Below are 26,714 nucleotides of genomic sequence, written 5' to 3'. Positions count from 1 at the left end.
ATTTCGATTTCTTACACACACTTGTAATTTCATATGTTGACCAGAGGGGGAGCACTTTTAAAACCGACACATAGTCAATTTGAAAAATCCCTCCTTTTTGGGACCACCCTAGTTTTGACAGATTTCACCACCAGGGGTGCAAATGAGACATTCTCTAATAGAGGCAATTGTTTCTTCGTATTGGGACCATGATTTCGGTCCTAACTTGTTTACCGGTCCTAGGGTAGAAATACAAGAATTCACACACACACACACACACACACACACACACACACACACACACACACACACACACACACACACATACGTGTTTGGGTGACATATGGGGACTTATGACAAAAACGTGACATATGGGGACATGCCTTTCCAATGGTCCTGCAGGCCTGGGAATCAGACGGTTAGTGAACCAGAATTTTAGAAACACAGTGGTCTATTGAGATTTTTGCAACTCTTTTGTTTTTTTCTGAACCTGATTTTTATGGTACATATGAGGACTTGTCAGGTTTAGGTGACAAATGAAGACCAGAGTGTTTAAGATTTCAAGTTTATGTGACATATGACGACCATGACATCACCGAGTGTTTAAGATTTCAGGTTCATGTGACATATGACAACCATGACGTCACAGAGTGTTTAAGATTTCAAGTTTATGTGACATATGATGACCATGACGTCACAGAGTGTTTAAGATTTCAAGTTTGTGAAATATGACAACCATGACGTCACAGAGTGTTTAAGATTTCAGGTTCATGTGACATATGAGGCTAATGACATCAGAGACTTAACAAAACCACCTGAGTTGGTTTAGTTGATGTGTTGTCATTTAAAAAAAAAATCCCAATCCCATGCTACTGTAATCTAAAACCAAGAAGAGTTTAAAAGAAACATGGGTAAAAATGTAATTGTCAACTAAGTGTAACTGAATTGTTTTTGTGGATTTTGTCGCTAAGAATTATCTGGAATAAATACAAAACGCTTGCTGTTTATTTTGCTTTTTTAATTGCTGGTAACATACTCAAACTACCACAGAAGATGTGGGAAAACATTTTTTTTCCCTTTTTTTAATATAATTCTGTTATGGATGTAGTACTTGATGGCAAGCCAATCTCTGTCCTGTAGAGCTACTAGTTCTTTATGGAGGCAGGCTTCACAATCTTTTTTACCTGGTACTTTGTTGCCAGTTACAAAATGCAACATGTGTCATTCAACTGCTTCCACTTCTTCCCCTTTGCAGCTGTCATAAAGGAGACAAAATACAATTTCTTACTGAAGGAAAAATGACTATAACACAGTGAAAAGGTGCAAAACTTAATATAATATTCTAGTAAATGATGTGGATTATTTATTTACCCCGCTTTGGAGTGGACCAAGTGGAAGAAGCTTGAGACATACCCACTTCCAGCGATTTGTCCTGCTGTCAATCTGAAAGGAAGAATTAGAAAACTGTAAAAGTAAACATTTAACATATTGTGCTTTGTGAAGCAGCGGAGTATATGTGTTGTCTGTCTATTTATGAATAATGCAGACCAGGAGTGTTGGCTGACTTCTTAACGTTTGCTTTCAGAGCGTGCATATCACAACATACAAGATGCCGTCATGGCGACACAACCTATACCGGGCTACCGCGCATGCTCGTCACTCCTGTTGCATGCTGGGTAGGGTAGTTCTTTTTTCCCCTGGCTCATAACATCACAATATAGTACCATGTATATGTGTTCAGTTTATCAAAGCACCAAGCAAACAGATATGGTCATAATTATTTTAAGTCCACTACGCAGAATAAACACAACATTATTAATATTGCTACTACAGATAATTTGATCAAAAATTCCCTAAAACAGCCCACTACCTATAATATAAGTTTTTTAAACATAAGATCCCTGATAAAAAAAAATGTTTCTGCTGTTACCTCAGAAATTGCCTGTTCAGATGTTATGATTGTGGCTCAGAGATTTGTATGTAGATTATATTTATTTTCCATAACAAACAGGATAACTTAAATACCCTGGCAGTGGCAATAAGCTTAAATGTTTGTATTTACATTTTTTGAGTTGATTTTCATAAAATTTGCTATTTAACTGCTACTGTTTAACAAGGACTGATTTAAATTGTGTTTGCTCAACAAATGTTTTGGCGCTTTTGTTCATGTGGGAGAATATTCCAATAAAGGTGCACTACACACTACTTTTGAATTCATTATTGGGCTTTGCGTATACAATGCATTTAATCGCGATTAATAAGAGAAATAGTGCGATTAACTTCGGTTAAAAATTTTAATCATTGCCCAGCCCTAATATATATACAAACCCCGTTTCCATAAAAGTTGGGAAATTGTGTTAGATGTAAATATAAACTGAATACAATGATTTGCAAATCCTTTTCAACCCATATTCAATTGAAAGCATTACAAAGACAACATATTTGATGTTCAAACTCAAACTTTTTTTTTTTTGCAAATAATAATTAACTTTGAATTTCATGGCTGCAACACGTGCCAAAGTAGTTGGGAAAGGGCATGTTTACCACTGTGTTACATCACATTTTCTTTTAACAACACTCAATAAACGTTTGGGAACTGAGGAAACTAATTGTTGAAGCTTTGAAAGTAGAATTCTTTACCATTCTTGCTTGATGTACAGCTTAAGTTGTCGTGTTTTACACTTCATAATGCGCTACACATTTTCGATGGGAGACATGTCTGGACTGCAGGCGGGCCAGGAAAGTACCCGCACTCTTTTACTACGAAGACACGCTGTTGTAACACGTGGCTTGGCATTGTTTTGCTGAAATAAGCAGGGGCGTCCATGATAATGTTGCTTGGATGACAACATATGATGCTCCAATACCTGTATGGACCATTCAGCATTAATGGTGCCTTCTCAGATGTGTAAGTTACCCATTCTTTGGGCACTAATACACCCCCATACCATCACACATGCTGGCTTTTGAACTTTGCGCCGGATGGTTATTTTCCTCTTTGTTCCGGAGAACACCACGTCCACAATTTCCATATATAATTTGAAATGTGGACTCGTCAGACCACAGAACACTTTTCCACTTTGCATCAGTCCATCTTAGATGAGCTCGGGCCAAGCGAAGCCCGCGGCGTTCCTCTGTGTTGTTGATAAATGGCATTTGCTTTGCATAGTAGAGTTTTAACTTGCATTTACAGATGTAGCGACCAACTGTAGTAACTGACAGTGGTTTTCTGAAGTATTTCTGAGCCCATGTGGTGATATCTTTTACACACTGATGTCGGTTTTTAATGCAGTACATCGCTTACGTGCAGTGATTTCTCCAGATTCTCTGAACCTTTTGATAATTTTACGGACCGTAGATGGTAAAATCCCTAAATTCTTTGCAAAAAAAATGTTTAGCAGTTTTAACATCAAATATGTTGTCTTTGTAGCATATTCAACAGAATTGGGGTTGAAAATTCTTTGCAAATCATTGTATCCTGTTTATATGTACATCTAACACAATTTCCCAACTCATATGGAAACGGGGTTTGAATGTATTTATATATATATATATAGCCTATTATTTGCGCACTATTTACAAGTTATGTACCAAAAACACGACCACCGAAAAAATACTTTGATCAATGAAAACAGCGCTGCAGAAACCGGCTGTAAACAAGAGGCACTGCATTTTCTGAATTGAAACACTCATTTTAAAGCTTTGACATTAACATTTTAACACACACTAATCGGATTCAGAAAATATGAGGACCTTATATGAAACACACCTAGGTCTTTCTTGGTTCAAACAATATGAGGACATGACGAGTGCTCACATGTAGAATTTATGTTGTTGACTTGTAACATCTCCTGTTTTGCTAAACATGAGTTCCAAACTCCCTACTGACTAACATGGATGTACCCTTACGAAAATGTTGTCATGTAAACTGATCTGTGAGAGATTAAAATTAATAAATGTCTTTCAAAATATAGGTTGGGTCAAATTTAGAGCAGATATAGTAAAAATAGACATGTAATAACCTGTTGGAGGGATGAAGTCGGTTTATGGCTGTCATCTGAATCTAGAGAATGTTGAGATAGAACCTCAAACAGTTGGTTTCTGCAACAAAACACAAAAATATAATGTCATAACTAATTAATTATAACATTCTCACCACTTTTTGTTGATAAAAATCTGAGCATACAATGCCAGATAAAGGGTAAAGATTATTACAGAGTTTCAGCTCTTAGACAATTCATTATGAATGTAACACACACAAAAATCTGGTTCAGAAAATATGAGGACCTGAATTGAGACACTCATTTTAAAGCTTTGACATTAACATTGTAACACACATTTTCTGGTCCAGAAAATATGAGGACCTTATATGAAACACACCTAAGTCTTTCTTGCTTCAAACAATATAAGGACATGACGAGTGCTCACATGTAGAATTTATGTTGTTGACTTGTAACATCTCCTATTTTGCTAAACATGAGTTCTAAACTTTCTACTGACTAACATGGATGTACCCTTGCGAAAAAGTTGTCATATAAACTGATCTGTGAGAGATTAAAATAAATAAATGTCTTTCAAAATATAGGTTGGGTCAAATTTAGAGCAGATATAGTAAAAATAGACATGTAATAACCTGTTGGAGGGATGAAGTCAGTTAATGGCTCACATCTGAATCCGGAGAATGTTGAGATGGGACCTCAACAGTTGGTTTCTGCAACAAAACACAAAAATATAATGTCAGAACTAATTAATTATAACATTGTCAGCACTTTTTGTTGATGAAACTCTCAGCATACAATGCCAGATAAATAGTAAAGATTATTACAGAGTTTCAGCTCTTAGACAAATAATTAAGAATATAAAACACACTAAAATCGGGTTCAGAAAATATGAGGACCTGAATTGAGACACTCATTTTAAAGCTTGGACATTAACATTGTAACACACACTAATCTGGTTTAGAAAATATGAGGACCTTATATGAAACACACCTAAGTCTTTCTTGGTTCAAACAATATAAGGACATGACGAGTGGTCACATGTAGAATGTATGTTGTTGACTTGTAACATCTCCTGTTTTGCTAAACATGAGTTCCAAACTCCTTACTGACTAACATGGATGTACCCTTACGAAAAAGTTGTCATATAAACTGATCTGTGAGAGATTAAAATTAATAAATGTCTTTCAAAATATAGGTTGGGTCACATTTAGAGCAGATATAGTAAAAATAGACTTGTAATAACCTGTTGGAGGGATGAAGTCGGTTTATCGCTCACATCTGAATCTGGAGAATGTTGAGATAGAACCCCAACAGTTGGTGTCTGCAACAAAACACAAAAATATAATGTCAGAACTAATTAATTATAACATTAACAACCACTTTTGGTTGATAATATTCTGAGCATATAATTCTACATAAACAGTAAAGATTATTATAGCGTTTTAGCTCTTAGACTATTATTTAAGAATGTAACATTCACTAAAATGTGGTTCAGAAAATATGAGGACCTGGATTGAAACACTCATTTTAAAGCTTTGAATTAAACATTGTAACACACACTAATGTGGTTCAGAAAAATATGAGGACCTTATATGAAACACACTGAAGTCTTTTTTAGTTCAAACAATATGAGTACATGACAAGTGATCACATATAGAATTCATGTTGCTGACCTGTAACATCTCTTGTTTTGCTAAACATGAGTTGTAAATTCCACAGACTAACATGGATGTACGCTTAAAAAATGTTGTCATATAAACTGATCTGTGAGAGGTTAAAAGGATTAAATGTCTTTTGAAGTATAGGTTGTGTCAAGTTTTTAGCAGATATAGGGCAGCACGGTGGAACAGGGGTTAGTGCATGTGCGTCACAAATCGTTAAATCCTGGGCAGAAATCCACACAGAAAGATCGACGTGATCTTTCTGTGTGGAGTTTGCATGTTCTCCCCGTGACTGCGTGGGTTCCCTCCGGGTACTCCGGCTTCATCATACCTCCAAAGACATGCACCTGGGGATAGGTTGATTGGCAACACTAAATTGGCCCTAGTGTGTGAATTTGAGTGTAAATGTTGTCTATTTGTGTTGGCCGTGTAATGAGGTGGCGACTTGTCCAGGGTGTACTCCGCCTTCCGCCCGAATGCAGCTCAGATAGGCTCAAGCACACCCCGCCAACCCAAAAAAGGGACAGGTAGTAGAAAATGGATGGATGGATGGATAGTAAAATAGTCAAGTAATAACCTGTTGGAGGGATGAAGTCGGTTTATCGCTCACATGAATCTGGAGAATGTTGAGATAGAACATCAACAGTTGGTGTCTGCAACAAAACACATAAAAATAATGTTAGAACTTATTAATTATAACATTATCAGCACTTTTTGTTGTTAACATTATGAGCATATAATGCCAGATAAATAGTAAAGATATTTATAGAGGGTTTCTGTCTCTTGTCCCGCTCATGTCTTGAGATGAACTTCCCTCGGTACTCGACCACAAAATAACCTTTTTAAATTGATGCAAGAGCAAATACACCATATCCTGATAAAACAGTTTATCAATTAACAATGTTTGGAATATCTGTTTTAAAAAGGAATAATAATAGTCGTTACTTGACTAAAAATTCAATTACAAACAGAATTACTCTTTCATAAATGTAAATAATTATTAAATTAAGTACAAACCCCGTTTCCATATGAGTTGGGAAATGGTGTTAGATGTAAATATAAACAGAATACAATGATTTGCAAATCCTTTTCAAGCCATATTCAGTTGAATATGCTACAAAGACAACATATTTGATGTTCACTCTGATAAACATTTTTTTGGTGCAAATAATCATTCACTTCAGAATTTGATGCTAGCAACACGCAACAAACAAGTTGGGAAAGGTGGCAATAAATACTGATAAAGTTAAGAAATGCTCATCAAACACTTATTTGGAACATCCCACAGGTGTGAAGGCTAATTTGGAACAGGTGGGTGCCATGATTGGGTATAAAAACAGCTTCCCAAAAAATGCTCAGTCTTTCACAAGAAAGGATGGGGCGAGGTACACCCCTTTGTCCACAACTGCGTGAGCAAATAGTCAAACAGTTTAAGAACAACCTTTCTCAAAGTGCAATTGCAAGAAATTTACTGATTTCAACATCTACGCTCCATAATATCATCAAAAGGTTCAGAGAATCTGGAGAAATCACTCCACGTAACCGGCATGTCTGGAAACTAACATTGAATAACCGTGACCTTCGATCCCTCAGACGGCACTGTATCAAAAACCGACATCAATCTCTAAAGGATATCACCACATGAGTTCAGGAACACTTCAAAAAACCACTGTCACTAAATACAGTTTGTTGCTATATCTGTAAGTGCAAGTTAAAGCTCTATTATGCAAAGCGAAAGCCAATTATCAACATCCAGAAACGCCGCCGGCTTCTCTGGGCCCGAGATCATCTAAGATGGACTGATGCAAAGTGGAAAGGTGTTCTGTGGTCTAACGAGCCCACATTTCAAATTTTTTTGGGAAATATTCGACACCGTTTCATCCGGACCAAAGGGGAAGCGAACCATCCAGACTGTTATCGACGCAAAGTTGAAAAGCCAGCATCTGTGATGGTATGGGGGTGCATTAGTGCCCAAGGCATGGGTAACTTACACATCTGTAAGTTACCCATCTGTTTGGAACAACATTTGCTGCCATTTAAGCGCCAACTTTTTCATGTGCGCCCCTGCTTATTTCAGCAAGACAATGCCAAGCCACATTCAGCACGTGTTCAGCTTCATAAAAAAGAGTGCAGGTACTTTCCTGGCCGGCCTGCAGTCCTATCAAAAATGTGTGGCGCATTATGAAGCGTAAAATACGACAGCGGAGACCCCGGACTGTTGAACGACTGAAGCTCTACATAAAACAAGAATGGGAAAGAATTCCACCTTCCAAGCTTCAACAATTAGTTTCCTCAGTTCAAACGATTATTGAGTGTTGTTGAAAGAAAAGGTGATGTAACACAGTGGTGAACATGCCCTCTCCCAACTACTTTGGCACGTATTGCAGCCATGAAATTCTAAGTTAATTATTATTTGTAAAAAAAATTATTCCGTTTGGATTTACATCCAACACAATTTCCCAACTCATATGGAAACGGGGTTTGTAATTAATGTGTTACTTGAAAAAGAAAAGTTTTAAATATCTAGCATATGCAGTTGAGAGACATTTCATGAGAGCAGAGTGTGTGTGTGCCTTTAAAAAGCTGTGCCTTTTGCCAAGTGACGTGGGACGTCAGCGCCCAGACATAGCAAAATAGTTCAGCTGTATTTTTTATCTTAGCAGTGGCAGTTAAGATAGTTCTGTTGAATGTTTTTGTTTGCGTGTGGATGAGGCCTCTTTCTATTTGATATCGTGTTCGTAATTACTTCCGGGGGTTGCTTTCATTAGTAAAAAGATATTACCTGCACTAAACCTTTTGTGCTTCTAACGCTGTCTTGTTGACATACAATCACATCAAAAGTAGCATGCCAGATTACATAAAACGCATCGTAACAGCGTTGTAGCGTACATAAAAGTTATTAGATTACTCGTTACCGGTAAAAGTAACAGCATTAGTAACATCGTTTTCATATACCGCTGTTATACCATCCATCCATCATCTTCCGCTTTTCCGAGGTGGGGTCGCGGTGGCAGCAGCCTAAGCAGGGAAACCCAGACTTCCCTCTCCCCAGCCACTTCGTCTAGCTCTTCCCGGGGGATCCCGAGGCGTTCCCAGGCCAGCCGGGAGACATAGTCTTCCTAACGTGTCCTGGGTCTTCCCCGTGGCCTCCTACTGGTTGGACATGCCCTAAACACCTCCCTAGGGAGGCGTTCGGGTGGCATCCTGACCAGATGGCCGAACCACCTCATCTGGCTCCTCTCCATGTGGAGGAGCAGCGGCTTTACTTTGAGTTCCTCCCGGATGGCAGAGCTTCTCACCCTATCTCTAAGGGAGAGACCCGCCACCCGGTGGAGGAAACTCATTTCGGCCGCTTGTACCCGTGATCTTATCCTTTCGGTCATGACCCAAAGCTCATGACCATAGGTGAGGATGGGAACGTAGATCGACCGGTAAATTGAGAGCTTTGCCTTCCGGCTCAGCTCCTTCTTCACCACAACGGATCGATACAACGTCCGCATTACCGAAGACGCCACACCGATCCACCTGTCGATCTCACGATCCACTCTTCCCCCACTCGTGAACAAGACTCCGAAGGGCCATAGAGGTCGGGTGCATTGTGAGCTGGGCGGCAGCCGAAGGCAGGGCACTTGGCGGTCCGATCCTCGGCTACAGAAGCTAGCTCTTGGGACGTGGAACGCTGTTATTCCAAACATTTCTAATTAAAGCCATATAATACAACCTCTATTAGACAGTAAGGAAATGATCCAAATGAGATGTTGATACAGTTACCATTGATATAACAAGACATACCTTTCCAATCATTGATCCACGGGGCCTTAAAACAAGACTTGTCACATCCAGATCAAATAAACTCGGTGGCTTCAGCCTCAGGATTACGTCTCGCTCTTCTTTTGGGCACGATGTCTACATCATGTGTTGATGCGCCTAACAAATCCACACATAAAAATGAAAAAAGTCAGTGACACAGAAATAAAACAAAGAACTAAACCCTTCAAAAACTGTTAAATTTAGGCTCAATGCAGACATGAAGCTTCTCAAACAAAGTACTAATGTAACAATATCAGTAACATGCCAACTCCACAGTGCTTATCAGCTTGAAATATTTGTATTTGAGAAAAAGTATAAACAATTTGAAGAACTCTAGTCTGTCTTGTTTAAAATTAAGAAAATGTTTACTAGCATAGTGATCAAGGGTGATGGGTCAAATGGAGAGAATAATTTCACCACACCTAGTGTGTGTGTGACAATCACTGCTACTTATAATCTTCCATGCAACTTTAAAAAAAAATGTTAAATGCCTTGGCCTTGGCCCAGAACTGAAATGCTTAATTTAACCTCATAAAATCAAATCTGATTGCAATTAATAACAACAACATTTAACTGTTGATTATAATGAACTATTTTCCTATGTTAAAAAACATTGGTCTATTTAATTACGTTAAACTCCATTTTATGCTCACCTGATTCAACCATGCTGCCGAAGACTGTCAAAGATTGTTTGTGGCCAAGATAGATGTCCCCCTCCGGTGATGCAGGTCCCGGAAGTGATGTTCACTGAGCGCTCTGTTGTGCTCAAAATCGTGTGTGAAGTTGTGTATTTCGATTATAAATGGTCCTTTTGGAAAACCCTTTATATATATATTCAATATTGAGTGTGATACATGAGCTGTATAACTTCCATGATGAAAATAGTTAACTAGTGATTTAGCCCTCTGTTAGGAGCAGACATCGTCCAGCGGCCAATCAGGCGGCGCCTAACTGAAAATTGGACCAATCAGACGCCGAGACTCTTCAGAGTGGGCGGAAGTAACCATCTTGAACACCATGTAAAGTGAATACCTCCAAAAACAATCCCCATATTAATCCTAAATTTGCCCCAAAGATAAAAATACCCAAATAATGTGCTATTGTAACCATTTGAAAATATTAAATACTGTGTGTAGTTTGAATTGCATTTGAATTATTGCCTTTGTCTCAATCAAGGTTGAAGGTTGTTTTTTTTATGCAAAAACCTACATTTCAGGCACATTTAAAGCAATTATTGTGCGGCATTGTATTTTAGTCAACAGAATAGCAAAAAGTCCAATACAGTAAAATACTGAATCAAACAAATTAAATCATCACCATAATCCCTTTATTACTGATTGTCTAGCCCAAATCCTCTCCAGATAAACCAAATTAATAGATAAAACTAACACTAAAAAGGATGAGATCATCAGATCAGTTGAAAATGTGTTGTTATTTGATTCAGAATTCAAGAGTATGTTTATTGCTGTAATGGTTAGATGTTTTTCAAAATGTTGGAGTGTGTGAGTTTCTGCCCCACATGACATATGAGGACATATGACATATGAGGACAAGTGTGTGTGTGTGTGTGTCATAATAGCAAAGATGGCCACTAGGGGCAAAATCGAAGGTGACCAAAAAAATTAAACACACTTTCACACACTTTTTCTGAAAATTTGACAAATGAAGACTTTAGAGATTTTTGGTCTGGGAACATGCTGGGAGGGTCTAGAACACGATAGCATTGCGGGAAATATGGGGACATGGAAAATGTCCTCATATTTCAACAGGTCCTCATATGTAAGGTGAAATTTCATAAAAATGTCCCCATATGTCACTTTGACAAACGCACACATACTTGTATGCCAAGTAAACATGTTATCCACATCAAATTTTTGTTGTCCTCATCGTAAGCTGCCATCCAAAATCTATTTCACATTGTAAGGCAAGGAGTAGCTAAATATAGAAGTACCCCTGTCGTGGTTGTTGCGCCAACTGGCTGAGTTTGACCATGTATTTGGCCCACTCTACTCCAAAATGTCTGGGTGCTTTGAAAGGACATCCAATCCAATTACATCCTCCAAACCCTTCAGCTGATGTCCCACTGCTCCATCCTTTTGCTGAAAGCATTTTCACAGATAAAAACGCTGCAATGGATAGATGGTGTAATGATATCCTAGAGCTGCAATGATCACATGGCAGAGGAGATCTGAAGACGTTATGATTGGAAGACAGTTTTTATTATTTATTTTTTTTTGCTTATTGTGAAAGTGCTGGAAATAAATCCCCGTTTCACAGGATATCAACATTTGGGCTTGCAATGTTCATGTTGGTTAGTCGACGGCAGTCATTTTATATCATCTTCAAATGGATGTTTTTTTGGTAGTGAATAGAAAATAAAAGTTACAATAAACCTGTAATCCATTGTCCTTTTATCGGGCTCCATCACACACATATACGAGCTGTGTGACACAGGTTTTGATATTAACACAGCTGACAGGATCGATGACAAAACTGTGTTGGTTTGATGGATGGAGATATGTTGAATGAATGGATACAAGGTCATTTCCTGTAGAAACCCTGTTTCCATGAGTTGGGAAATTGTGTTAGATGTAAATATCAACAGAATACAATGATTTGCAAATCCTTTTCAACCCATATTCAGTTGAATGCACTGCAAAGACAAGATATTTGATGTTCAAACTCATAAACTTTAGTTTGTTTTTGCAAATAATAACTAACTTAGAATTTCATGGCTGCAACACGTGCCAAAGTAGTTGGGAAAGGGCATGTTCACCACTGTGTTACATCCCCTTTTCTTTTAACAACACTCAATAAACGTTTGCGAACTGAGGAAACTAATTGTTGAAGCTTTGAAAGTGGAATTCTTTCCCATTCTTGTTTTATGTAGAGCTTCAGTCGTTCAACAGTACGGGGTCTCTGCTGTCGTATTTTACGCTTCATAATGCGCCACACTTTTTCTATGGGAGACAGGTCTGGACTGCAGGCGGGCCAGGAAATTACCCACACTATTTTTTTTACGAAGCCATGCTGTTGTAACACATGGTGAATGTGGCGTGGAATGGTCTTGCAGAAATAAGCAGGGGTGTCGATGAAAAAGACGGCGCTTAGATGGCAGCATATGTTGATCCAAAACCTGTATTTACCTTTCAGCATTAATGGTGCCTTCACAGATGTGTAAGTTACCCATGCCTTTGGCACTAATGCACCCCCATACCATCACAGATGCTAACTTTTAAACTTACCATCGATAACAATCTGGATGGTTCGCTTCCCCTTTGGTCCGGATGACACGATGACGAATATTTCCAAAAACAATTTGAAATGTGGACTCGTCAGACCACAGAACACTTTTCCACTTTTCATCAGTCCATCTTAGATGATCTCAGGCCCAGAGAAATCGGCGGCGTTTTTGGATGTTGTTGATAAATGTCTTTCGCTTTTCATGGTAGAGCTTCAACTTGCACTTACAGATGTAGCGACAAACTGTATTTAGTAACAGTGGTTTTCTGAAGTGTTGTTGAGCCCATGTGGTGATATCCTTTAGAGATTGATGTCAGTTTTTGATACAGTGCCATCTGAGGGATCGAAGGTCACGGTCATTCAATGTTGGTTTCCGCCCTTGCCGCTTACGTGGAGTGATTTCTCCAGATTCTCTGAACCTTTTGATGATATTATGGACCGTTGATGTTGAAATCCCTAAATTTCTTGCACTTACACTTTGAGAAACGTTGTTCTAAAACTGTTTGAAGATTTGCTCACACAGTTGTGCACAAAGGGGTGTACCTCGCCCCATCCTTTCTTGTGAAAGACCGAGCATTTTCTGGGAAGCTGTTTTTACACCCAATCATGGCACCCACCTGTTCCCAATTAGCCTGCACACCTGTGGGATGTTCCAAATAAGTGTTTGATGAGCATTCCTCAACTTTATCAGTTGTTATTGCCACATTTCCTAACTTCTTTGTCACGTGTTGCTGGCATCAAATTCTAAAATTAATGATTATTTGCACAAAAAAAAATGTTTATCAGTTTGAACATAAAATATGTTGTCTTTGTTGCATATTTAACTGAATATGGGTTTAAAATTATTTGCAAATTGTATTTCATTTGTATTTACATCCAACACAATCTCCCAACTCATATGGAAACAGGATTTGTACATGAGGTACACACACACTCACACCTGCATATCCCTTAAAAAGACTTGTATTATTCACATATAAATTATATAAAAAAAAAAAAAAACATGTCAATTGTTGCAGCAATGAATAAGTGAAAATTAAAATAGAAATGTTTTAAAACAGCTATGGTATAGTCATAACACCATTTCCTGGTGATTTAAAATACTGTGTACTAATGTTGTAAAGATATCAATATTTTTGTAACGGTACTAAAATTATATTAATTATTTTCGGTACTTTTCTAAATAAAAGGGACCACAAAAAAAATGCCTTATTGGCTTTATTTTAACAAAGAATCTTAGGGTACATTAAACATATGTTTCTTATTGCAATTAAGTCCTTAAATAAAATAGTGAACCTACAAGACAACTTGTCTTTTAGTAGTAAGTAAACAAACAAAGGCTCCTAATTTAGTCTGCTGACATATGCAGTAACATATTGTGTCATTCATCATTCTATTATTTTCTCAACATTATAAAGGACAAGTGGTAGAAAATTAGTTATACATGAATAAATAAATGGTTTATTTTGAGCCATGCAAACAAAACAAAAGAATGACATAAAATACAAACGAAATATATATATATATATATATATATATATATATATATATATATATATACATATATATATATATATATATATATATATATATATATATATATACATATATATATATATATATATATATATATATATATATATATATATATACATATATATATATATATATGTATATATATATATGTATATATATATATATACGTATATATATATATATATATATATATATATATATATATATATATATATATATATATATATATATATATATATATATATATATATATATATATATACATATATATATATATATATATATACACATATATATATATATATATATACACATATATATATATATACAATATATAATACAATCATTTATATAATATAATTCAATCCAGTGGTTGCTGCGTAGATGCTATATATTATCTATATATAATACATTTAAATTCACACACACTTACATATTGCACAGTACAATTGACCACACAGATATATGCACAACACACACATATATACACACACACACATATATACAATCTATATATATATATATATATATATATATATATATATATATATACATGTACATATACATACATATACACACATAATCACATACATACACATACATAAACATGCATATACCCAAAATACACACATATCCATCATATATATATACACACACACACCTATATAAATACTATTTATATAATAGTATATATAATATACACTTTAGTCTAAACATTATTAACAGTTTTTGGTGCCTATGGGAACAAGCTTTCATTTTGACTGTGATATTAGTGGTTATTTACTGTTAATATCATTTTACTTTCTTTTTTAACATGTTCTATCTACACTTCTGTTAAAATGTAATAATCAGTTATTCCTCTGTTGTTTGGAGGCTTTACATTAGTTTTGGATGATACCACAAATGTGGGTATCAATCCGATACCAAGTAGTTACAGGATCATACATTGATCAAATTCAAATTCCTCATGTGTCCAGGGACATATTTTCTGAGTTTATAAACATAATATACATAAAAAAATAATAAGATGCTGTGATGCCAAAAATTATCGACGTAATCATAGTAGTATGGACTAGATACGTGTTTGTACTTGATTTAATTACAGTGGATGTTGGGTGTCGATCCACCAATGCCGTTTGTTTGAGACTGGTACAGGATCATCAATTCCCTTTGATTGCAGTGAGTTGTCCACTTGTTGCTCTGTAGAAGCAGCGTCCATGTCATTTGTTGTCAACTGATCTTGTATAGGATCGAGGACTTATGCGAGGACTTATGCGTAGCCCTGCAATCATGATGTCATTCTGTCGTGTAAACTGATCCACTTTCTCTTTGATGTTTTCCAAAACACTGATACTCCCCAGATTGGTGACATCTTGTTGTCTGGCATTGAGCTGTTGTCTCAATGCAGCCATCTCCTCCCTGAAGTTCTTCAAATCGGTCTTATTTAGTTGCAACTGTTGCCACAATGCTTTTATCTGCATGTTATTGTTCTCCACAACACTGCTCTTGTCCCAATGGGTGTTGTCTTGCTGCTTGGCATTCGACTGTTGGCGCGATTTTGCATTCTACTCTTTCAGCTTCTCCACTTCACGTTTTAATGCTTTGTTGTCTTCACAGAGAAACCTTAATTTCTCTTCTGAAATTTCTAAATTCCATCGTATAATTAGGTGATTGTTTTCTGTCTTTGATCATTTGTTTTTGGGGATTTGCAACATCTTTGCTTACAGCTTTGATAATCTGTTCTTAATATCTGCAACATCTTTTTGTACACCATTGATCATCTGTTCCTGGAGATTGTCGACGTTGCTTTGTATCCTATTTATATTGTTTTGTAGATTTCCTACTAACTTTTTTAAGTCCGATTCCACCAGTGGTACGCTGTATTTTGCCGTTGTCGTGCCGTTGGTGTTGTTAGCTTCTGCAACAAGCGGCGGCTCATTGATTGATTGATTGAAACTTTTATTAGTAGATTGCACAGTACAGTACATATTTCGTACAATTGACCACCCGAATAAGTTTTTCAACTAGTTTAAGTCAATGGTGTTTTATTATTTTACTTTATTTTTCCAGAGCTGTGTCTGTCTTTCTTGGAGATCACTTGTGTGGTCAGAAGCGTTTAAAATATGTCAAACTCTTTCGGTTTTGTTGTTTAGCTTTGGGTTGCTTGGAGACGGCTTTGAGCTAGCATTTAGCTCGTTAGCCCCCGGCTTTTCGGCACTTTCGGTTCTCTTATTTTAGCGAATATGTGCCCCCTGCCGGGCAGAGTTGAAGTCAAATATGTTAGCAAGCCGTCCTGTAGCTCTGGACACAATCAGTATTTAGGAAGTTACAGTTTTTTGATCAAAACTGTAGTGTCGGGAGCGGAGCTCTTCTAGTTTACGTCATCCCTTGGAAAAATATTTTGTCTTTTGAATTTGTAATATGTGAGTCGATACTATAATATCGATTCAGCTGATGAATGGTAAATGGGTTGTACTTGTGTAGCGCTTTTCTACCTTTTAAAGAAACTCAAAGCGCTTTGGGACTATTTCCACATTCACCCATTCACACACTGATGGCAAGAGCTGCCATGCAAGGCGCTAACCAGGCCCCATCAGGAGCAAGGGTGAATTGTCTTGCTCAAGGACACAACGGAAGTGACTAGGATGGTAGAAGATGGGGATTGAACCAGGAACCCTCAAGTTGCTGGCACAGCCACTCTCCCAACCGCCCCACGCCGTCCCCGATACCAGGTCTTTATGTTCTAATATCCATTTTCAAATCAAAATATTGATACATTTGATACTTTAGTTATTTGAGATAATGTACCGTATTTTCCGGACTATACAACGCACCGGAATATAAGCCGCACCCACTAAATTTTGTTAGAACCTTTTTTTTTTACATAAATTAGCGGCACTGGACAATAAGCTGCAGATATTTACGTTGCTAAATGAGTTATTAATGCAATTAGAGTCTGTGAATGTTTATTTATACACCTTATTTGTTTCCAAACAGTGCCTGTAACACGGCAGTAAAACGGCTGATCAGATAAAACAGAAGTCATCGTCATGGACCCGCGAGCTTCATAAGCAAGCTCTCCAATCGGCTAAACAGACTTGTTAACTCCACAATGGTGTTTTGGTGAATTTACTGAGGAATTTGTAAAACTGAAATAACACCAAAAAAAAAATCTAGTAGTATGTTAATAATAGAATCAGAATCAGACCGACATACTCAATTAATCCCCAAGGGGAAAATATAATTTTCAGCACAATCCCATTCAAGATTAGATAAACATTACAGGGAGACAGAACAGGATCGCTGACGGGTCCGTCAACTTGCGGTGCCCATTACAAAAAAGGTGAGATACATACAAGTAAACAAGTGGGGGGAATGGGAGAAAAAAAAAAATAAAAAAAAAATAAATCGGTGTAAGCCTGGGCCCCTGGAGAGGGGTTCCAAACTGAGGCCAAGGGGGAAAAAAAACAAGTCATAGCCATAGCACACATCCCTCTTACTTGTGTGTAAGAGGGAAACATCAAACATCAAAGAAGACAAAGGACATTAAAGACATTAAAAGTTAATATTAACACAAACACTTATAAAGGTGGTATCATATTAGCTAATCCTAATGACACTAGCCTCATTACATTACGATAGCACGTACAAATAAGTATGACAACACTCCTACAGACTAGAGATGGGACTGTTCAGTAATACAGTTTTAGTCATACTGTAAAAAGTACAAATGTTGCCTGGAGTGATGAATGAAGAATCCATACTTGTAGTAACGCTATGGATGGCTGAAAGACTAAACAGCACTTCTACTTCCGGTTTTTCAAAGCACTACTTGGAAAGATACTGCAACGAGTGAAAAAATTCGTCCCAAAAATAGCGCCATAGCACAAACAATAAAACAGTGTTTTTGCTAGTTTTTATTTTATTTTTTAAATTATTTATATTATGGCCGTCACCGAAGAAAAATCCATATATTGGCCACTGCATCAAATAAGCTGCAGGGTTCAAAGTGGAGGAAAAAAGTAGCGGCTCATAGTCGGTAATTTACCGTATACCATTAACAGGACCCCAGTGAAAAGTGAATAAATCATTGCGGTCTCGTCTAAAGTGATGGGTCAAATGCAGAGAATAATTTCGCCACACCTAGTGTGTGTGTGACAATCATTGGGACTTTAACTTTAACTTTAAATGAAATGTGATTGGTGGGAACTACTTTTTCTTCCACGCATGTAAGATGCGCAGGCAAAAAAAAAAAAAAAATGACTGGAAATTAAAATGAGTGACTCAGTATTATAAAACAGCAAGTGTACGTATCGTTTTATTGTGGGCTATTTGGAGACACTAAGTACAATGTTGAATATAAATAAAAGATAACATATTCCGTGCAGAATAAGGCCATCATTTGTTTTGTGCTGTTAATTTATATTGCTTGAAGAAAAATCTCAAAAAGTAGCCAAACTTGAAATACTCAGATTTTTTTTTTACACATACTCATTTTTTTATTCAATGTAGTAACAGTCACATTTATACAAATTTGTAATATGTACAATATTTACACTATTTTAGTCATTTTAAGTATGACCGGAACTTATTTTCTAGGTGCATTGATTTTAGTGTCCATAGCTAGGAGGAATTGGGTAGTGGGTGTCCTGTGGCCAGGGAGCCCGGAGGGGCCGCATGACATAACGGGCACCAACATGGCAGAGCCGGGCCCCTTCCTCGACTCTGGGCTGGAGCGGAGCCCGAGACAGAGCCCGTAGGACAGGGTAACTAACTACATAATGAAGAGGGCGGCAGTTTCAAGAGCCCAAGAGCTCAGGGGCCGGACGCCAAAATAAGAACCTTTCGTCAGAAAGTGCCTCAGCAGGTTGGATTCCTTTCAGACTGTGTTTACCTAATTACAAAGTAAACACATCGGCGAATAAATTCACTACTCTCTTGCAGCGTCTGCAGGTAGACAGATAGTAAACGGCATGAAGAAACAGAAGCTCCAGAAGTGTTGTTGCAGATTGATGTTCCTTCTTTCGAATTATTTTCCTTCTTCTGTTTTATTTCTTTACAATACTTCTTTATTTAGGTTTCTATGACTAAAAATATCAACATAAAATAAACATTACAGAAGTATAAAGTCCATTGTGTATTTTACATAAACAGAAGTTTTAGTTTTAATACATTCACACAATAAATTATAGCCCCCTACTGGCCAAAATTAGCGCTACATGTATTAAACAACCTCTCCTCGCCAGAGAATTACTCAGACAAAAACATGACCACACATACTAAAGACATCACAAATTCAGCAATTTCAATACAAAACAGACTTAGTAACTTTGTGCACAATATTCACTTACAAAGATCTGACCAAGTTTTGTGATGAAGCTCACTCATGTGGATTTCTACCGTTGTTGCTGGTCTGGTCAGTGCTCACGCCACTCAAAAATGTCCGACAGAAAACAATGACTCATGCAGTGGCTCGAGCAGAACATTCATACTGTGTTGCTCAATTCCTGTTAAAAGTCAGATTTTCGCAATTCATTTCGAATTTTTTTCAGAGTCGGTACTGCCATCGTTAAAGAATTCTTTCTTGTGTTTCATTGTGACACATTTGCCTCACTGTTGCCCCCTGTGGGGTGGCGGTGTCATGATCCGTGGCCCAGATCATGTTTTGTTATGTTCTGTTAGTTTTGTACACCATTAGTTTCTGTTTTTTTGTACACCCTTGTTTGTTTTAGTTACAATGGTTACTTTTTTATTTCCACCTGCCTCTGATTAATGTTCGCCCGCTCACCTGCTGCCCGAGCAGTAATCAGAGGCATTATTTAAGCTTGCCTTAGCCGGTCAGTCGTACTGACGTCATTCTTCGCTTCACGCTACCTACTAGTAAGTCTTGTTTGTTTCATGCCACAGTTTATTGAGTGTTCCATGCCATAGTCTATGTTAAGTATTGTATTTAGCTCCAAGTGCGAGCAGCACGTTGTGCCTTCGCCTTGTGTTCCGTTTTGTTGTACTACTTTGATTTTTGAAAATTGAATCATGTTCTTACCTGCACGCTTTGTCCGGAATGGTCAGTCTGCATTTTGGGAAAACGAACCCCGCAGTAAGCTGCGAAAAACCATGTCGTGACCGAATGACGCCAGCATGACTGACCGGCAAAGGTAAGCTTAAATAATGCCTCTGATTAGTGCTCCGGGAGCAGGTGAGCAGGCGAACACTAATCAGAGGCAGGTGGAAATAATAAGTAACCATGGTAACTATAACAAACAAGGGTGCACAAAAAACAGGACCTAATGGAGTCCAAAACTAACAGAACATATCAAAACATGATCCGGGCCACGGATCATGACAGGCGGTAGTACTGCATACATGAGCCGCCCTTGTTTGAATGCTTAAATCAGAGGTCTGCAACCCAAAACGTTGGAACAAAAATACAAAAAACAAATCTGTCCGGAGATCAAATAATGAACAGCCGTATATAAATCTTATAATGAAAGCAACACATGACGTAAGTGTCTATATTAGCTATAATAGCCTACTATCAAAACGACTATGTGTCGCAGGCTGAAGCAAATTTTCGTTGACATTCATTGACAGATATGTTGAAATGTAATATTTATTCTACACATTTTTCCAACATTAGAAACCACTGGTAAATCAGAGGCTAGTCAAAAGGTGAAATAACTCCTAGAAATGACTTTTAATGGACAAAGGTATAGATGTGTGTCTAAGTTAAAGAAAACGGGAGGCTGTCTTCTTTTAATAGATTCATTACAATCTTTGGTAAGCTAGGTAATGTTTGCTGTGGTCTGGAACAACATGGTACACAAACAACTATCCGAATGCAGTCAAAATACATACAGATAATGTATGGAAAATAAATGATTTACCAAGAGGATACAAGTAAAGGATATTAAATGAGCTGAAATATACCTACAAATGAGGAATAATGATGCAATATGTACATACCGCTAGCCTAAATAGCATGTTAGCATTGATTAGCTTGCAGTCTTACACACACCAAACATGCCTGATTAGCTCTCGAACAAGTCAATAACATCAACAAAGCGCACCTTGGTGCATTCACGCACAGCATGAAACTTTTGGTGGACAAAAAGAGACAAAGAAGGAGTGGAAGATTGTATCTGTAAACAAACTGTTGTGCCACAGTCTACACTATGGTGAGTTCAAGAACCGCTAAAATTAGTAGGACAAAACGATGTTCACCAATTACTCTCATCAGTGAAGCATACAGACAAACATATTTAACAGTGGGCTTCCTGGCAATTGGGAAGGTTTGTGTCATGTTTGTCCTCAAACAAAACACATACTAAAACAAAAAAATATATATTTTTCCCCATTTGTTTTCCATTTTCAATCCTTTTTTTGAATTTGCTACACTAAAGTTGATGTTCGGCAGGCCTAATGAAAAGGTTAGACGAACCCCCAAAAAATGGCTTGTTATTTTTGTGTAGTTCTGACAAGCAAAAAACCCCAACAGATAACATTTAGGCAACTGTAACAAAAAATGTAGGTAGCAGTGTGTATCAAACATGCTCTAAAACTAAAATAAGGGCAATCCTGGAGGAAACAGTAAAGCTTTGTTGTAAAAATAAAATAAAAGTTTTTTATTTACTTACCCCCCGTGATTGAATCTCTTTGACGTATAAAGGCAATAGGAATTCAGACTCCCCTTCTAGTCTCACTCCTTCTTTGGTCACTCGCAGTTTGCCCATTCCATCCTGTATAAAGAGAGAGGAGGTCAATGGTTGTTCGGGAGGAAAGTCACACAAACGTCAGTCCAGAAATATGTAAGTCTTTTATTTTTCCACACATGCGCACATTTCACCCGGACTGGTGTATGGGTTAGAGAACTGATGAATGAAGGCATTCCTGTATCCTACTACAATGTGCCCTTGGTAGTACAGAATGATGACACGGCCATAGGACCAACTACGTTTCTCAAGGACACTTCAACAAGTCTGGGGGAAACTGAGAGCGGAACCATCAATCTTCCGGTACTACAATTCCCAAGTGGTGTCCCATTCAAGGACTGGAGATACCAGGGGGGAAGTTCACACAGATGCCATCCCACCAAGGTGACCGCTGTTTGAGGAGAGACCACCTCAATAAGGCCTTGAGATCTCAAATGGAATGTTCTAAAATGTGTGGCATTGTAGTTTTTGCTATTGACTTACATCCATCCATTTTCTACAACTTGTCCTTTTCAGGGTCGCTGGAGCCTATCTCATCTGCATTCGACTGTATTCTACTTAAAGGGGTCATTATATGATTTTTTTTTTCTACATTTAAAACGTTGAGCTTTGTACGTCATAATAGCAGTGTTGAGGTCAACAAGATCGAGCAGTTTTAATGTTTTTAATTTAATAAACAGAGCACTGGGATGGTCATTATAATCCGCATTATTTACAATTCTAATCGGTATTACAGGATGCATGTAGGAGCCAGTCTGCTTATTGGAGGACAGAGTAAAACAACTTGCACTGAGCCTAGTCTATAAAATCCGCTACACCTCCTTGATACCGAAGTACATGTCAAACTACTTCCTTAGCGTAAATGACCGCCATAACCACAACACCAGGGGGAGCTCCACAAACCACGTTAAACCCAGATTTCGATCCAACAAAGGTCTTAACTCATTCTCTTTCTATGCCACATCAATGTCGAATGCACTCCCAACAGGTATAAAAGTAAGTGCATCTCTATCCTCCTTCAAAACCGCTCTAAAACAACACCTCCAGGCAACTTCAACACTTTACTAATACCCTCCTCCATTCACATCCCATCTCCCTGGATTATAAACAACTCAAATGTACTTCTAATGTATATACTTGTTCTTATGCTATCTGAACTCACTATGTTCTCTGCTGGCTGTACATATCCTACTAAATAAGACCTACACTGTTTCAATGTCCACATTTCTCTGTTGATGCAATTGTTGATGACTGAAGTACTGATATCAACCAAAGCTCCTCATCCCACCCCCCGGATTGTAAATAATGTAAATAATTCAATGTACATACTATGATGATTAACTTGTGTGATGACTGTATTATGTTGATAGTATATATTTGTACCATGAATTGATCAACATGGACCCCGACTTAAACAAGTTGAAAAACTTATTCGGGCGTTACCATTTAGTGGTCAATTGTACGGAATATGTACTGAACTGTCCAATCTACTAATAAAAGTATCAATCAATCAATCAATACTACATTGGCAGACTCCCGCATAGCACTTTGGGTAAATGTATAACATGTATGGATAATCAGATGAAGGCAATAGATTAGATTAGATTAGATTAGATTAGATTAGATAGTACTTTATTTATTCCGTCAGGAGAGTTCCTTCAGGAAAATTGAAATGTTCAGCACAATCCCATTCAAGATTAGACAAACATTACAGGGAGACAGAACAGGATCGCTGACGGGTCTGCCGGGGGAATGGGAGAAAAAAATAGAAGTTTAAAATAAAATAAAAAAATCAGTCTTAGCCTGGGCCCTGAAGAGGGGGTGCAGACTGAGGCCAAGGGAAAAAAACAACAACTCATAGCCCTAAAACACATCCCTCTTACATGTGTGTAAGAGGGAACCATCAAACATCAAAAAACACAAAGGACAGACATTAAAGACATTAAAGCAGCAGATACAACCAGACACTTCTTCATACAGCTATGAATAAAAAGTAAAAGAAACATATCCACTGTGGTGTTCCACGCCATCGTCCGCTGGGGTGGAGGGAGCATGGCCAGAGACAGGAGCAGACCCAACAAAGCAACCAAGACAGCCGACTCCACTCTCGGCCAGTGTCCAGTCCGCATGGATGAGCGAGGATACGTCCAAGGTGACTGAGGTGTCCGACACCTGCTCACCCAGCCAAGACACCGCGAAGACTCTCCGTCCCAGCGCTCATTGTTAGCTCCGCAGCCCTGTCCCCTCAGCCGCATCTCCTCCGGTCCCTCCAAACCGACTCCGGTGTGGCAAAGACCCTGCAGCTGGTCTCCATGGCCAAAAAACTCCCGGGAGGCAGATCCAGAAGTCCACAAAAAAAGCACCACAGAGGTCACGAAAGTGCCACCCCTTGTCACACAGTCCCAAAGGGTCCCGGACCAAAAGGCAAGAAAATATAATAAGACATGAAAACAAGAGGGAAACACAAAAGGATGACACAAGAGCACAGAGCTCCTGCCTACAGCAGCCACTACAGCAGCGCCATCTTGGGAAAAAAAAAGATTACCGCCAATATGGGGGCGGTATATCTCTGTTGGTAGAGTGGCCGTGCCAGCAACTTGAGGGTTCCAGGTTCAACCCCCGCTTCCGCCATCCTAGTCACTGCCGTTGTGTCCTTGGGCAAGACACTTTACCCACCTGCTCCCAGTGCCAGCCACACTGGTTTGAATGCAACTTAGATATTGGGTTTCACTATGTAAAGCGCTTTGAATCACTAGAGAAAAGCGCTATATGAATATAATTCACTTCACTTCAATATTGTTTTAAAAATAACTCTGCAATGCCTCCACGGTTTGATTTCAAATTTCCAAGACTTATGCTGATCCTAAATAAACAGCCGTAGCTACTGATAGGTAAGAAAATTTGGTTTTGCATAATAGGGTCCCTTTCAACAATTGTATAATATGAAACAAGTAAACACGCTAGCGAAGTGGCGACTTATCCAGGGTGTAGCCCGCCTTCCGCCCGATTGTAGCTGAGATAGGCGCCAGCGCCCCCCGCGACCCCAAAAGGGAATAAGCGGTAGGAAATGGATGGATGGATGGATAAACACGCTAGCGGGTCTACCTGGTTGATCCTGCCAGTAGCATATGCTTGTCTCAAAGATTAAGCCGTGCAAGTGCAAGTGCAAACAAGTTTGCACAAATACTATGCTACAAATACAACATTGTTGTTGTTAAGGATGCATACATCCTTAAGAGGGAGTTAAAAACACACAACACCGAACAACACCATTTCTATTTCCCAAAAAATGTCGTATTTTCAAAGCTAGCCCACCTGAGTCCGCCTGTTCAACAGTGTAACAATATTAAAAAAAATTGTTAAAATATTTTGTTAATATTGTTACACTGTTTGATAATGAGATATTTTAAAGTGTTCTTTCCTAATCTATAGTCATGTTTAAAGCAGCTAGTATGTTCCTATGTAGTGTATCTTCTCTTGATCTCCATGCTTACATCTTCTTTCCGCTGGTAAACTCTTTGTTTTGTTTTAAGGGCTCCTGTTGGTCGGCTCACAGAGCTGTTTTGGCAAGTTCTTATTGGCTTTCAAGGCCTTAGCTGTGCTCCTTTCGCGCTACATTTACTGACTCTTTGTGAGGATTGAGACCTCTTCTTGCTGATAAGTTATACATGGGTTATACTTGTATAGTGCTTTTCTACCTTTAAGGTACTCAGAGCACTTTGACACTATTTCCACATTCACACACACATTCACACACTGATGGCGGGAGCTGCCATGCAAGGCCCTAACCACGACCCATAAGGAGCAATGGTGAAGTGTCTTGCTCAAGGACACAACGGACGTGACGAAGTTGGTAGTAGGTGGGGATTGAACCAGGAACCCCCAGGTTGCTGGCACGGCCACTCTCCCAACAGTGCCACGCCGTCCCCGACACTATTGTCGCATTGTAAGGGCTGGTCTCCTAAATCTTTAGTAAAACTTGGCCAAGTACTATTCTGTCTCGGTGGTCCTTCTTACTCAACGTACAGTATATGTCATCCAAAATAACTTGGGGTTGACCAGGGTGTTTTATTTCCTGAAAGGAAGACTGGATGCGAAACAACTGCCTTCTTGTGTTTTTCTGCTGAATGTAATTCATACTTACCAACCCTCCCAATTTTCCCGGGAGACTCCCGAATTTCAATGCCCCTCCCGAAAATCTCCCGGGGCAACCATTCTCCCGAATTTCTCCCGATTTCCACCCGGACAACAATATTGGGGGCGTGCCTTAAAGGCAGGGCCTTTAGCGTCCTCTCTCACCTGAAAACTCCTTAACAGCCGCATGCTGTTCAGGCGTTCGTTTTTAATCCATATAAAAGGTGTGTCGGCCCAGTCGCATAACAATGTAGCGTTGGACGGGTTCAACAATGGTCTTTACTCCAAGATGTTAAGAAATGCTGACAAGTTGTATGATCTTTTAACTGGTTTAATGATAATTTTAATTTCAAGCATCCATCCATCCATCCATCTTCTTCCGCTTATCCGAGGTCGGGTCGCGGGGGCAGCAGCCTAAGCAGGGAAGCCCAGACTTCCCTCTCCCCAGCCACTTCGTCTAGCTCTTCCCGGGGGATCCCGAGGCGTTCCCAGGCCAGCCGGGAGACATAGTCTTCCCAACGTGTCCTGGGTCTTCCCCGTGGCCTCCTACCGGTTGGACGTGCCCTAAACACCTCCCTCGGGAGGCGTTCGGGTGGCATCCTGACCAGATGCCCGAACCACCTCATCTGGCTCCTCTCGAT

At 38.6% G+C, this 26,714-nt stretch overlaps 1 protein-coding gene and 2 long non-coding RNA genes across 4 annotated transcripts in view; all 3 read right to left on the bottom strand.

The window, feature by feature from the left end:
• Positions 1-26,714, bottom strand: part of LOC133538702 (zeta-sarcoglycan-like) — a 466,471-nt gene that overhangs the window by 309,874 nt on the left and 129,883 nt on the right. For both annotated transcript variants that reach the window (XM_061880418.1, XM_061880419.1), the window contains exon 2: positions 21,865-21,966. In XM_061880418.1, coding sequence (XP_061736402.1) covers positions 21,865-21,966 — 102 coding nt within the window. The remainder of the gene's footprint in view (positions 1-21,864; positions 21,967-26,714) is intronic.
• On the bottom strand, positions 977-4,671 carry LOC133538703 (uncharacterized). Its single transcript, XR_009803086.1, has 4 exons — positions 4,613-4,671; positions 4,002-4,080; positions 1,351-1,422; positions 977-1,234 (listed from the first exon to the last, which is right to left on the bottom strand). It is a non-coding gene; the product is annotated as an uncharacterized LOC133538703 (long non-coding RNA).
• On the bottom strand, positions 4,850-10,769 carry LOC133538705 (uncharacterized). The gene is made up of 3 exons (XR_009803087.1): positions 9,434-10,769; positions 6,219-6,294; positions 4,850-5,301 (listed from the first exon to the last, which is right to left on the bottom strand). It is a non-coding gene; the product is annotated as an uncharacterized LOC133538705 (long non-coding RNA).

Source organism: Nerophis ophidion, linkage group LG20 (assembly GCF_033978795.1).
Source record: "Nerophis ophidion isolate RoL-2023_Sa linkage group LG20, RoL_Noph_v1.0, whole genome shotgun sequence".
NCBI lineage: Eukaryota > Metazoa > Chordata > Actinopteri > Syngnathiformes > Syngnathidae > Nerophis > Nerophis ophidion.
Note: the sequence above shows the minus strand (reverse complement) of the source record. Positions and strands in the feature narration are given on the sequence as shown.